Source organism: Panthera onca, chromosome D4 (assembly GCF_046562875.1).
Source record: "Panthera onca isolate mPanOnc1 chromosome D4, mPanOnc1 haplotype 2, whole genome shotgun sequence".
Lineage (NCBI taxonomy): Eukaryota > Metazoa > Chordata > Mammalia > Carnivora > Felidae > Panthera > Panthera onca.
Window position 1 is genome coordinate 77,266,166 of NC_138351.1, and position 12,696 is coordinate 77,278,861.

The 12,696-nt window shown below is 39.5% G+C and overlaps 1 protein-coding gene across 4 annotated transcripts in view; it reads right to left on the reverse strand.

Annotated features, from left to right (window-relative positions):
• ASTN2 (astrotactin 2) overlaps window positions 1-12,696 on the reverse strand; it is an 876,482-nt gene that overhangs the window by 478,299 nt on the left and 385,487 nt on the right. For all 4 annotated transcript variants that reach the window (XM_078436555.2, XM_078436553.2, XM_078436554.2 and 1 more), the window contains one exon: window positions 8,734-8,901. In XM_078436555.2, coding sequence (XP_078292681.2) covers window positions 8,734-8,901 — 168 coding nt within the window. The remainder of the gene's footprint in view (window positions 1-8,733; window positions 8,902-12,696) is intronic.

Sequence of the window (12,696 nt, forward strand, 5' to 3'; positions counted from 1 at the left end):
GTAAGCTAGCTCTGGCCATTATCTAACACCTCCGTGTATTATATATAGATATGAACCTGCATCAAATGGATCACTTTGTTAAGATAAATAGAATTTTGTGGTTAACATTCATTTCATGGTCTTTAAACAGAAAAAGACCTTGGTTGTTGTTGTTTGAATGGCTTTTGTTGGAAATGTTTTTTTAAAAGTTTGATTTAATTATCTTGCATGTCTTAATGAGGCATGGAGTTCATTAATTGACAATCAGCTTAGATGAGTTTTGTTTAATACAGGTTTTGGTATAGTTCTGGACCAAGGCATGGTGGCATAGACAGCATTCTGAATTCTGAGGATAAGGGTGACTCACTTCATGGAAGACTGATTTACTCTAGTTGAGGCCCACTAGAGTAACAACATAGTTGGACACACTAATCCTCAATGGATAAAGGATAGAGCTTACTTTATCTGAGTTCTAAAAAGACTAGTGGTACCCACCTCAAAGGAGAGGTGACTTTCAGAAGAGAGCTGTACCAGGTAAAATTTTTAGCAAAAACACTTAGCCAAAATTCACTGTCAGCACCCAGAGAGCTATCCATGGTCCTGACCAGCAGAACCATACACCCAACCCACTGAAAAAGCCCTGACATTTCATCAAATGAAACTTGCTTCTCATTCATTCACTCATTCATTCATTCATTCAAAAAAAAAAGATGTATTAATGTGGTAACAGTTTCAGTTAGCTATAGCAATAAACAAGATGAACACTGGACAAGTTTTAACAAAACTATATACTCATAACACAAATCTCTCCTCTCTGGTCTGACAGGAAGTGGGCTCTCTGTAGATAAATCTCAGCTTATTTAATTGTGCATCTCACCTGTGCACGATCTTACTTAAATGCTACACATCTGGTACCTGGAAACCCCCATGCTACAATCTCCTTCAAGGCAGGGACATTCTCCATTTCTGTGAATGCTTAAATTTACAACTTCATAAAGTCCTTGTGTCCCATTAAACTTGAACAATACAGGGCTTAGTAAATAACAAGATTAACCTATAAACATTAGAAATATTTAATACCATATAAGACAAATATAGGACATAACTACACTCATTGTATTCTCATTTCATATCTTATTGCAAATGAAAAGTGGCTGCTGAAGACACGGAAATAAACTGAACGTGACGGCGAACATGACTGAAGTTCTTATCAATTGGAAAAGAAAATTCAATCTTCTTTAAATGCCATTTACAAATTGTTTCAATCATACTCATGCTCTAAGTTATTAGTGCTCAAAAGGTCATAGAAACATGAATTTTGAACCGAGAAATATCTTAGGAATTATTCAGGGTTGTAATTCGTATCTTGCCACTAATTTACTTAGTGACACTGGGCAACTTGCTTAGCCTCAGTGGCCTTCAGTCTCATAATTAGATCAGACTAGATGATCACTAGGGATCTTTCTTGCATTAAAAGTTGTTTCCACTAATTTCTTTGTTGAAGAGAATGAATATGAAGTTCACAGCATATGCCATACTCAAGGGTGGATGACAAATCTGTGGCCAAGCTGACTCTAGGACTGAGAGCATTGGACTTACTTCATTGCACCAGTTTAGAAGTTGCCCAAGGACTAAATGAAAGTCCATTGATAGGAAAGTCCAGGTTATGGTAAGTTTCTCTGTTAGGTGGTCAGCTCCTAGAGGTCAGGGACAACATCTTATTTAGTTCTGAAAAAATTTAACACAGTGCACAATGCTGGATTAGAGGTGTCTGATGAAATATTTATTAAGTTAATTGACATACAAATTGAATTAATTACATGAAGGCACTAGGGACTGCATAACTGATTATAAAATTAATAAAAGATGCTATGTTTTGAGTGCCCACCATACATTATATACTGTGCAGGGTGTATTGGAAATGTAATCTTTCATCTCATTCTCATAGTGCCCTGCCAAATAGGTCTTACTCTCATTTTTACATATTTTAAAAAATAAGTCTTGGATATATTAAATGGCTTTCCCAAAGCCCTACTTCAGTAAGCACAGAAGCAAAGATCTGAACCTGGTCTGACTCAAAAGGATATTCCAATTCTACTCTGGTTAACTAAATGCCTGAATGAATAAATAAAGAGATGAATGAATTAGTGACTAAAGGCATTAGTGTTCTGCTGTTACTTGCTTCTGGTTTGAAGCCATACTGTCAAATATTTTGTATGGAATTTAGCATGATACCACACATGTGCAGAACTTTAATAAAGCTGTTTCACAAAAGGATTTACCCGTAATGACATTCTGAAGAGTCAAACCCTGATCATTTAAACTGCCTGGTTCTACACCATATGGGACTGTAGCAAGTAGTTCTTGAATGATCACTTCTATCTTCTGAAAGATGAAGTGTAATGGTAGCCTATTCCGGAAAGGATCATAACACCACCGTCTGGAAACATTTTCAGACCTTCTCTAAATCTTCACTGAATCCCTTCTTTGCCTTGGTCCTATATTGGTGTGTTCTCATCCCCTTCACTGTTAGAAGGTACATGTTAAATGATTGGCTTTCCAAAGAAAATAAGCCATGATTGGTGACATTAACCAATTTTGTTGGTATAAATACCTTCATCATAGCCAATTTTCAAGCTATCTACATGACATAACTGAACAAAGAGCCGGGAAGAGATGATAACAATCAACTCTCATGAGTCTCATGAGCTGTTACAAAAGCCAACACAAGCACACCATGTATCCAATCCCATAATCAGCTCTGTGGGTGGTACTGATTGTTGAAATCCCTAGAAGAACACACTTGAACTGGGCTATGGCACACAGCCAGGAAAACTTGGCCAGGTTCATTCACACATCACGGCATTTATCTATCTATCTATCTATCTATCTATCTATCTATGTATAGATACCTATATAGATATCTATATAGATATGTATAGATATACATATATATACATATATGTATAGATATATACATATAGATATATAGATATCTATATAGATATCTACACATAGATAGATAGATATAGATATAACTATATATAGTTATATATATATGTAATTATGTATGAAACTATATATATATGTATGTATAATTATATATGTATATATATGTAATTATATATATATATATGTGTGTGTGTGTGTGTGTGTGTGTGTATATATATACATCTTCAGCAGTATTATGTCCCCACTTTTCTCCTTCTTCTTGGTCAGTTTGGAAGAATGATCCTTCTTATTGACAAATTCACTAAAGCTTTAAGGCATGATGAGCAATGATTGGACTCTATGACTTTGTTTGGCCCTACTCAAGGAAGGAGAAGCTTACTGAAGGAAGGCAAAGCCACTTTTGACAGATTTAAGGCCTGAATATGTGCAGGAGTTAGGGGTTTAGTTTTGCCATGACTTCCCTCATAGTCTAATTCCTGATAGAAAGCAAAGGAGGGGAGGCCTACCTATTGCCATGAACAATTAGATGGTTCCCCAAAACAATTGGACAGATGTGGAAAGTCACTTCCCCTTTTCTCATAAAGTCTTACTAATACCTTTAGTGGTTCTCAGAATCTTCAGGTCCTTATCTTTCTCTGAGTTCTCTTCATCTTACCTTTCCAACTTCATCACCTGCGTCTCTCTTAGTTCTCCTCCTCCACTTACTATGCGGTATATTCTCCGGATGCCAGCTCAGATATACTGCTTTCTCGTTCCTGGAATAATTTTAAACTTTCTTCCTCTTGATTTCAATCATTAAAATCCCTCTGTTAAGGGACCCTTCCTATTCATACTCCCTACTGATTCTACAAGGCTCAGATAAAAGGTCACGCACTCCATGATGTATCTCTTGAAATCCCCATCTAAAATACATTTTTCCCTTTTCTCCAGTCATGAGCTACTTTGTTAATGCCTGTTCTTGATTTATCCCACATTGTGTCTTTTATAATAGCTATATATGGGCATATTATTTTTATCCCTGTGAAAATGTGAAATCCATGAAGGCAGGAACATTGTCCAATTTGTCTGTGATTTCCCATAGCACTTAACACACAAGACTTATGAGTTGTGGAATTAAGAAAATCTTGCTTGAATTGAATCTAACAAATTGCAATAAATTTTTCAAAATGAGTGTGAGTTAAGCCCCATGAAAATATATTCAGGGATCTTATGTTCCCATTTCCACTCCTCACCGGTAGATAGTCCCATCTGTTTATGCCTTGAATGACTTGTAAGAGTAAGGTTCTTTGCTGGACATGGTGGTGAGAAGGATACAGGAGTAAATGAGATACATTCCCTGGCTTTAAGGAGCTTACATTTTAACAGGGCAGGCGTTTCCAAACAATAACTCAAGTTTTAATCAGATATTTAGTCAACAGAGAACTCTGATGATACTATAGAAGTCATCCATTCTACCAGGAGGAAAGAAGAGGTCATCAGTGAATAGGATTTTACAAGGTCAATGATTAAAGAATGCAAGACACTTCAGGTAGAAGGAGGGGCCTTAACTCTAGTTAGAAGGTAAAACTTGGCCTGGGGTGTTTGGGAGGATTATAGAGAAGATGAACAGGGTGTAGGCTACAAGGAGAGTGTTCTTGGGGATGTGGCTAAATGGGAGGATGAGGCCAGAGCCTTCCAGCTTGTCTGGCTATGAGATGGTTCCTGGTGACCCAATTTCTCTAGAGCTGGAAGATATTTAATCTGAGCTCATAGGTAAGTGGATATGGAGGAAGAGACTAAAAACTGGTGTATAAAATTGTTTCACAGAGCATATAAATGTCCTTCCTTCCTTCATCCTTTCATGATTTTCTTTGTGTGCCAATTATACGCCAGCATTAGGCCAGGCTTGAAGGATACAGAGATAACCAAGACACATGCTTTGAATCCCCCTTTCCTCAGCCCCTAACAAAGCTTACGGTCTGGGGATAGACCCAGACAAGGAAAGAACAATGGCTGTGCACAGGGACGAGAACTATGACACAGGGACCTATGAGAACAGAAAGGAGGACTCCTTAATCTGGTGAGGGGTTTGGACTGAATGGAATGGAAATAAAATAATAATAATAATAATAATAATAATAATAATAATAATAAAAACAATCCCTGGTCTCCCAGTAAAAGAGGGAGAAAGATATTTCAAGAAGGAGGGAATAGTCCATCAAAGCAACGTAGGCATGAGAGGGTATGGTGCCTTCAGGGAATTGCAGGGATCAGTATATCTAAATCCCAGGGCAGGTGGCACACAGGCAGAAAATAAAGTGCCAGATGTGAGCATGGCTTTGTCAGATAAATAAATTAACATATATGGCAACTAGGACTTATATTGTTTGTGTAGAAAATGAGAGGACTATTTGGGAGGGAAAGTGTTTAGAGCCTTGGTGCACCAAAGAGAGTCCTTGGCCAGAAGCATCAGCAGTAGTTGGTAGCTTTTTAGAAATGTAGGATCTTAAAGTCACAGTAGACCTACAGAGGCTCAAGAAGCAATGGTTAAGAGCTCAGTCCCCCGAGTTTGAATCCTGGCTCTCTATCTGCTGGCTGTGTGACTTTGATCCTCTCACCTTTCTTCTCTGGCATCAATACTGTCAGTGATAAAGTTGAGAAGGTCAATGCAGTGGATTCTTGTAGCATTTTCAGCTCTACAGTATATGTGTGTGTGCAATTCCAGGGGATACTGGCGGGAGAACTGATCATTTCTAAAACTGCCTAGCACGTGCTTACTCCCTGGATGACCCACTGTTTGGAATTATGCCCTCAAGCTGACAGCTAACAGAAAAGATCATCAGAAACCATGACCTTGCACCTGAAGGCAGATCCGATGGGAAGCCAGAAGGTCAGACCCTCAGGCACTGTGCTAGCTGTGGCTTCATAGAGGGAGGCAAGGGAGGAGATACCTTCTGTTCTCTTCTACCAATAGTCTTGCCTGCTTTTTAAGGAAAGAAAAGGAAAAAGAAGAAGAAAAAGAAAAAAGAAAAAGAAACAGAAACAAGAAACAAAACATACAAAGAAAAAAAAAAAAAGAATGTACAGGACCAGATCCAGAGGCACATCATTTCACAAGGGCGTTCCTGTCTGTTGGATGAGGATAATCGAGTGTGTGTATGTGTGTATGTGTGTGTGTGTGTGTGTGTGTGTGTGTGTGTGTGTGTGTGGTGGGAGTAAAGGGGTACTGCTTAGGGTGATAGTGCCTTAAAGCCTAAATGTTTTAGTTAAGAGAAAGAAGATTCAGCTGTCTGGTCAAATGATACACTAAAGCTGCATTGCATTTTCCAAATAGCTTCCCCAACAGGCCTATGTAAAAGCTACAAAAATGTGTCTAAACAGACTTCCAACTAAAGGATAAGAGGGGATCGTGGTTTGAAAGCCAAATCCTTGCCCAACCCTGCAGAGACTCAAGGGTTAGCCTGGAGAAGCCCTCTCTTCACTCCTGAACTGTTGCCCCATGGAGCAGTGGGAGAGAACCGAGATAGAGCACACCTTTGACCTGGGCCACTGAGAGCCCTCAGCTCTGCACAGAGGTGGCCACATGGGCATTGTGCAATGGACTTTCCAAGCAAGATGGCCAGGCTCTTGTTAACGAAGAAGAAATGAAGTTCCAGAGAGACTACACCAATGTAAGTCATAGGGAAGAGCAAAGGACTGGGAGCTAGAACAGCTTCATGTCTAACTTGCTTTGGGACCTTGCCAACTCTTTTCTCTCCAACTTCTATTTCCCAGTTTGTGGACATTAATAACCACCACTTATTGAACAACAAGTAGGAATAAGATATTATCTATGTACTAATCATTTACTATAAAGAAGACACTGTCTCCTAGGTTTAAATATCATGGGTATGCTATTGACTCATACATTTCTATCTCCAGCTAAAACTTCTTTGAATTTGACTTCTGGACATCAATGCCTGTCTTCTATCTCTACTTGATGTTTACTAGTCATCTTGAACTTACATCCAAAACAGTACCCTTAATCCTCCTCACCTCAATCCTGACCCTCCCACAGCATCCTCTGACTCAATGAAAGAGAAGTCCATTCATCCCACTGTTCGGACTGAACGCTTTGGAATCATCTTTGACCCCTCTCTGCTTCTCACCTTTCAGACCCAATTACAAGGACTGTCAAATCTACCCTCTAAATAGGTCCAGAATTTGACCATCTTTCCCCCTTACCCCTGTGGGCCAAGCCACTGCTAACGCTTACCTATATTAGAATAATAGTGCCCTTGAATGCCAAGTCAATTTGCCACGCACCAGCCAGAGTACTTCTGTTAAAATCCAGGCCACATCATGTCGCTCCTTTGGCTCAGAATCCTCCAGTGACATCTCACCTCACTCAGAGTAAAATCCAAAGTCCTTGTCATCCTCTGTAAGTCCCTGAAGCCACCCCACCTAACCTTCTGCTTTTCAAATTTTCCTTCTACTCCTCTCCTCTCTCATCTCCATCTAACCACACCATTCTTCCTATTGAACCAATGGCAACATCCCTGAACTCCTGCTGCAGCGTGCTGGCCCTTGTCGTTGCCTCTACCTAGAATACCGGTCCCCCAGATAGTCAAATGGCTTCCATCATCTTAGATTCAGGGTGCCCACTCAAATGTCCTCTTCTCAGAGAAGCCTTCCCTGACCACTGCATATAATAACAGCTCCACCCCCACTCCCAGCTTAGCATCCCATATGCTGTGTGTTCCCCCCCAGCATGCATCATCACCTGACAGAGCACATATATTTTCCTGTTTGTCTGTTGTAGCACTGTCCAACAGAACTTTCTGCAGGGGTGGTAATGTTCTACATCTGAGTTGTCCAAGAGGTAGCCATTAGTCACACGTAGCTTGAAATATGGCTAATGTGACTGGGGAAATGAATGCTTACTTTATTTAATTCCACTTTATTTAAATAGCGACGTGCGGCTAGTGGCTACCTTGTTAGTGCAGATTTAATGTATCCTTGGAATATAAACTTAATTAGGGCAGAGATTACACTATTTTGTTCACTGCTATATCTTCAATGCCTAGGAAGATGTCTGCCCTGTGGAATGAATGAGTAAATGAATTTACGAGGGGCTTTCCACGTATTATCTCATTTAATCCTAACAACAGTCTTCTGGGTTAGATGCTGTTTTCATTCTCTGGTACTCAGAGAGAGGAAGTATCTTTCTAAAGAACACCCAGCTAGTGTGTACACTATGATCAATATCTCCCCACTTAAGAACATGGGGATCTATCTAATGTACAACATAGTGAACAGTTAAAGTGGTTTTATATACTTGAAAGTTGCTACACAAAAGTTATCACCGCAAAAAGAATGGTATATGAAGTGACGGGGGTGCTAGTGAGTCTGAAGGTGGTAATCATTTCACGGTATATATGTGCATTATTAAATCATGGCATTGTTCACCTTAAACTTATACAATGTTATATGTCAACTTAATTTCAGTAAAGCTGGAAAAAATGACAAAGAACACCCAGCTAGTAAGGGGTAGATAGGATCTGAGCTCAGGGATGCTAGATGATGTTCAGACACCTTGCTTTGAAATTGGACCAGATGCTGTCTGTGGTCCTTTCTCCTTCTGGGATTCTATGGTTTTATGGAACTTTCTCCCTTGCCAGGTGATGGCAGCGTATAGTTTAATGGCCAATGGAACTGATGGGCCTTCATGTAAAATCCCTTGTCCGTGGCTCGAGAGCCATGATTCTTCAGGTAGAAGGGGTGTAGACCATCTTTTGGCCCATATCCTCCCCCTCTCTATCCCCAGCCTAACCCACGGCTCACCAGTGTCTGGGTCGCAGAGCTGCTCACAGGCATCTGTCGTCCTCTGTCCGCAGAGGTCTCTCACCCATGGGGAGGTGGCGTTGATCTGGTAATACAGGGACAGCTTGGCCGGGTTTAACCAGTCTGAGACATCCAGGTAGCTCCCTTCACTCACCACAAAGCTGCTCCCTGCAGGTGAACAGAGAGAACGACAGCTACTTTCTCCCTGCTTTTAGGATACAGACATAGATGTGTCCTGCTGTTGATGCTGCAGGCCGAGAACACAGACAGGTACATACAAGCCATCTCCCCACCCCAGGACCCTGTTCTTACTTGACCACCAGCATTTACAGAGCATTTATAGCGTGCTTGTCACAATATGAGCAGCCAGTAGAGACACACAAATCAGACACAGAGATAGTTCAGCCTAGTGGTTAGGAATTGGGCCCTGAGAACTCATAGAGACTTAGGTACAAATCAAGAATCTACCCTTACCTGCCATTGACTTTGGGAAAGGCACTCAATGCCTCTGGGCCTTGGTTACATCATCTGTAAATAGGAATATTAATGGAACCCACCTCATTGTTAAAAAAATGGAATAAATTAATGTAGACAAAATGCTATGCTTAGCCAGAGCCTGACTTGTCCTAGTAAAGAATCCTTAAACATTAAAATTTAAAAGAAAAAAAAAAGTGCTAACGTCCCTGTCACTCAGGCACCTCCCCCCCCCCCCCCCCGGAAAAGGGGTCATTAATGCCCACAGGGGCCAGAGAGACTAGCAGAGTAGCTTCTTGGCCTCCTGGCCTAGATTTTGTTTTTTATTCTATTAGGGAGAGAAAGAGAGAGGGAATAGAGAGAGTACAGAATAGAAAACCCAGATATAAACCCACAATTAGAGAGGGAGGTGGGGGGAAAAAGAGAAATTCAAAGAAATCGGTAGCACGTCTAAGAAAAAAAGCCACACTTGTGCAATGGAAAATGCCTTAATGTTGAGGAACAATGGAGTTTGGGGTGAACTGGCAGTTCGGGTTCTATCAGACTGGAGTAGCTGCAGGCCCACTCCAGTCAACTCTTGCCAAAATGGGTCTATGAGCTAGTAGTCCAAGAATGTCAGGTTTTCTTCAGGCAGAGTCCAAAAATTCAGATTTTAATTGTAATCAAGCAATTTGGCAATAATGACTTAAATTTGTTCTTAAAAAACTTGTGTAGGTCTGACAAAAGACTCTAGCTTTGCAATCTATGCTCTAAAATATTCCTTTTAACGTATATAGGTGCACACAAATACGTATACCTCTACACAGGCATACATATGTACCTGAATGCATACATACACATACACACATATACATAAATAAACACACGCACACACATATTCCTTGGGAGCAGGGAACAGAAGCCTGTTCAGGGTGGCTGCATATTGGGTATATGTGGTGAGTGTATACATATAAAAACAGAGCAAAGGTGTCTCACATCATTAGACAACAAGAAGGAATAAAAGGCATTCGAATTGGCAAGGAGGAAGTAAGAGTTTTACTATTTACAGATGACATGATACTATATACAGAAAATCCTAAAAATATGCCACCAAAAAACTACGGGAACTCATAAATGAATTCAGTGAAGTCACAGGATACAAAATCAATATACTGAAATCTGTTCCATTCCTATACACTGATAATGAAGCAGCAGAAAGTGAAATTAAGAAAACAATCCCATTTATAATTGCACCCCAACCAATAAAAGATCTGCAAATAAACTTAATCAAAGAGGGGAACGACCCATATCCTGAAAACTCTAAAACATTAATGAAAGAAATTCAAGATGATACAAAGAAATGGAAAGACAGTCCATGTTCATGTGTTGGAAGAACAAATATTGTTAAAGTGTCTATTATTCTACAGATTTAATGTAATCCCAATCAAAATGCCAACAGCATTTTTCACAGAACTGGAAGAATAACCCTAAAATCTGCATGGAAGCACAAAAGACCCATGCCAAAGCAATGGTGAAAAAGACAAACAAAACTGAAGTCATCACAATGCCAGACTTCAACTTATATTACAAAGCTTTAGTAATCAAAACCATATGGTACCGGCATGAAAACAGACATATGGATCAACAGCACAGAACTGAAAACCCAGATATAAACCCACAATTATACGGTCAATTAATCTTTGACAAAGGGGGAAAGAATATACAATGGGAAAAAGGCAGCTTCTTCAACAAATGATATTGGAAAAACTGGACAGCTACATGCAGAAGCATGAAACTGGCCCACTTTTTTACACGATACACAAAAATAAACTAAAAATGGATTGAAGACCAAAATATGAGACCTGAAACCATAAAAATCTTAGAAGAGAGCACAGATAGTAATTTCTCTGGCATCAGCTGTAGCAATGTTTTTCTAGATATGTCTCCTGAGGCAAAAGAAATAAAAGCAAAAATAAACTATCGGGACTACATCAAAATAAACAGCTTCTGGACAACAAAGGAAAAAAATCAACGAAACTAAAAGGCAACCTACTGAATGGGAAAACATATTGGCAAATGACATATCCAATAAAGGGTCCAGTATCCAAAATATATAAAGAACTTATATAACTCAACACCAAAAAATGAATAATCTAATTTAAAAATGGGCAGAAGACACGAACAGACATTTTTCCAAAGAAGACATACAAATAGGCAACAGACACATGAAAAGATGCTCAATATCTCTCATCATCAGGAAAATGCAAATCAAAACTATGGTGAGTTTTCAACTTACACCAGTCAGAATGGCTAAAATCAACACAAGAAACAACAAGTGTTGGAAAGGATATGGAGATACGGGAACCCTCTTATACTGTTGGAATGCAAACTGGTGCAGCCACTCTGGAAAACAGTATGGAGCAGTATGGAGTGTCCTCAAACAGTTAAAAATAAAATTACCTTATGATTCAGCAATCACACTACTGTGTATTTATCCAAAGAATACAAAAAACACTAATTCAAAGGGATACGTTCACCCTGATATTTATTGCAACATTATTTGCAAGAGCCTAACTATGGAAGCGGCCCAAGTGTCCATCCATAGATGAATGGATAACTAAGATGTGGTGGTAGGGCGACAAGGGTGGCTCAGTCGGTTAAGGATCTGACTCTTGATTTCAGCTCAAGTCATGATCTCATGCCCCATGAGTTTGAGCCCCGCATCAGGTTCCATGCTGACAGTGTGGAGCCTGCTTGAGATTCTCTCTCTCTCTCTCTCTCTCTCTCTCTCTCTCTCTCTCTGCCCTGCCATGTGCTCTCTCTCTCTCTCTTTCTCTCAAAATAAATAAGAATAAACTTTTTAAAATGTGGTATATAATATACGATGGAATATTACTCAGACATAAAAAAGAATGATATCTTGCCATTTGCAATGACATGGATGGAGGAGGAGAATATAACGCTAAGTGAAATAAGTCAGAGAGAGACAAATACCATATGACTTCACTCATATGTGGAATTTAAGAAACAAAACAAACCAACAAAGAAAAAGAGAGAGAGAAAAACAAGAAACTCTCACCTATCGAGAACAAACTGATGGTAATCAGAAGGGAAATGGTGGGTGACATAAGTGATTGAGATTAAGAGTACCCTTATCATGATGAGCACTTAGTCATGCATGGAAGTGCTGAATCACTCACTGTATTGTACAACTAAAATTAACAGAACAGTGTATGTTAACTACACTGAAATTAAAATTAAAAAGAAACTTAATAAATGAAAAAAAGAAAACACAGATAAAATCTCCATTAAAAAAAATACAGCACAGGTCGAATTTCATATGAGGAAAGAAAAGCCAAAAAGTTCAAGTAGGACCAAGCTCCACCACGCTGGACTTGGAGAAAGTTCTAGATTTATAACAGATCTACAGACCTCAGCAGCAGGAGATCTTAAATTGTTTCACAATTAACATGACTCAGCTTCTTTCCATGCATTTGCTTCCCTCTACCT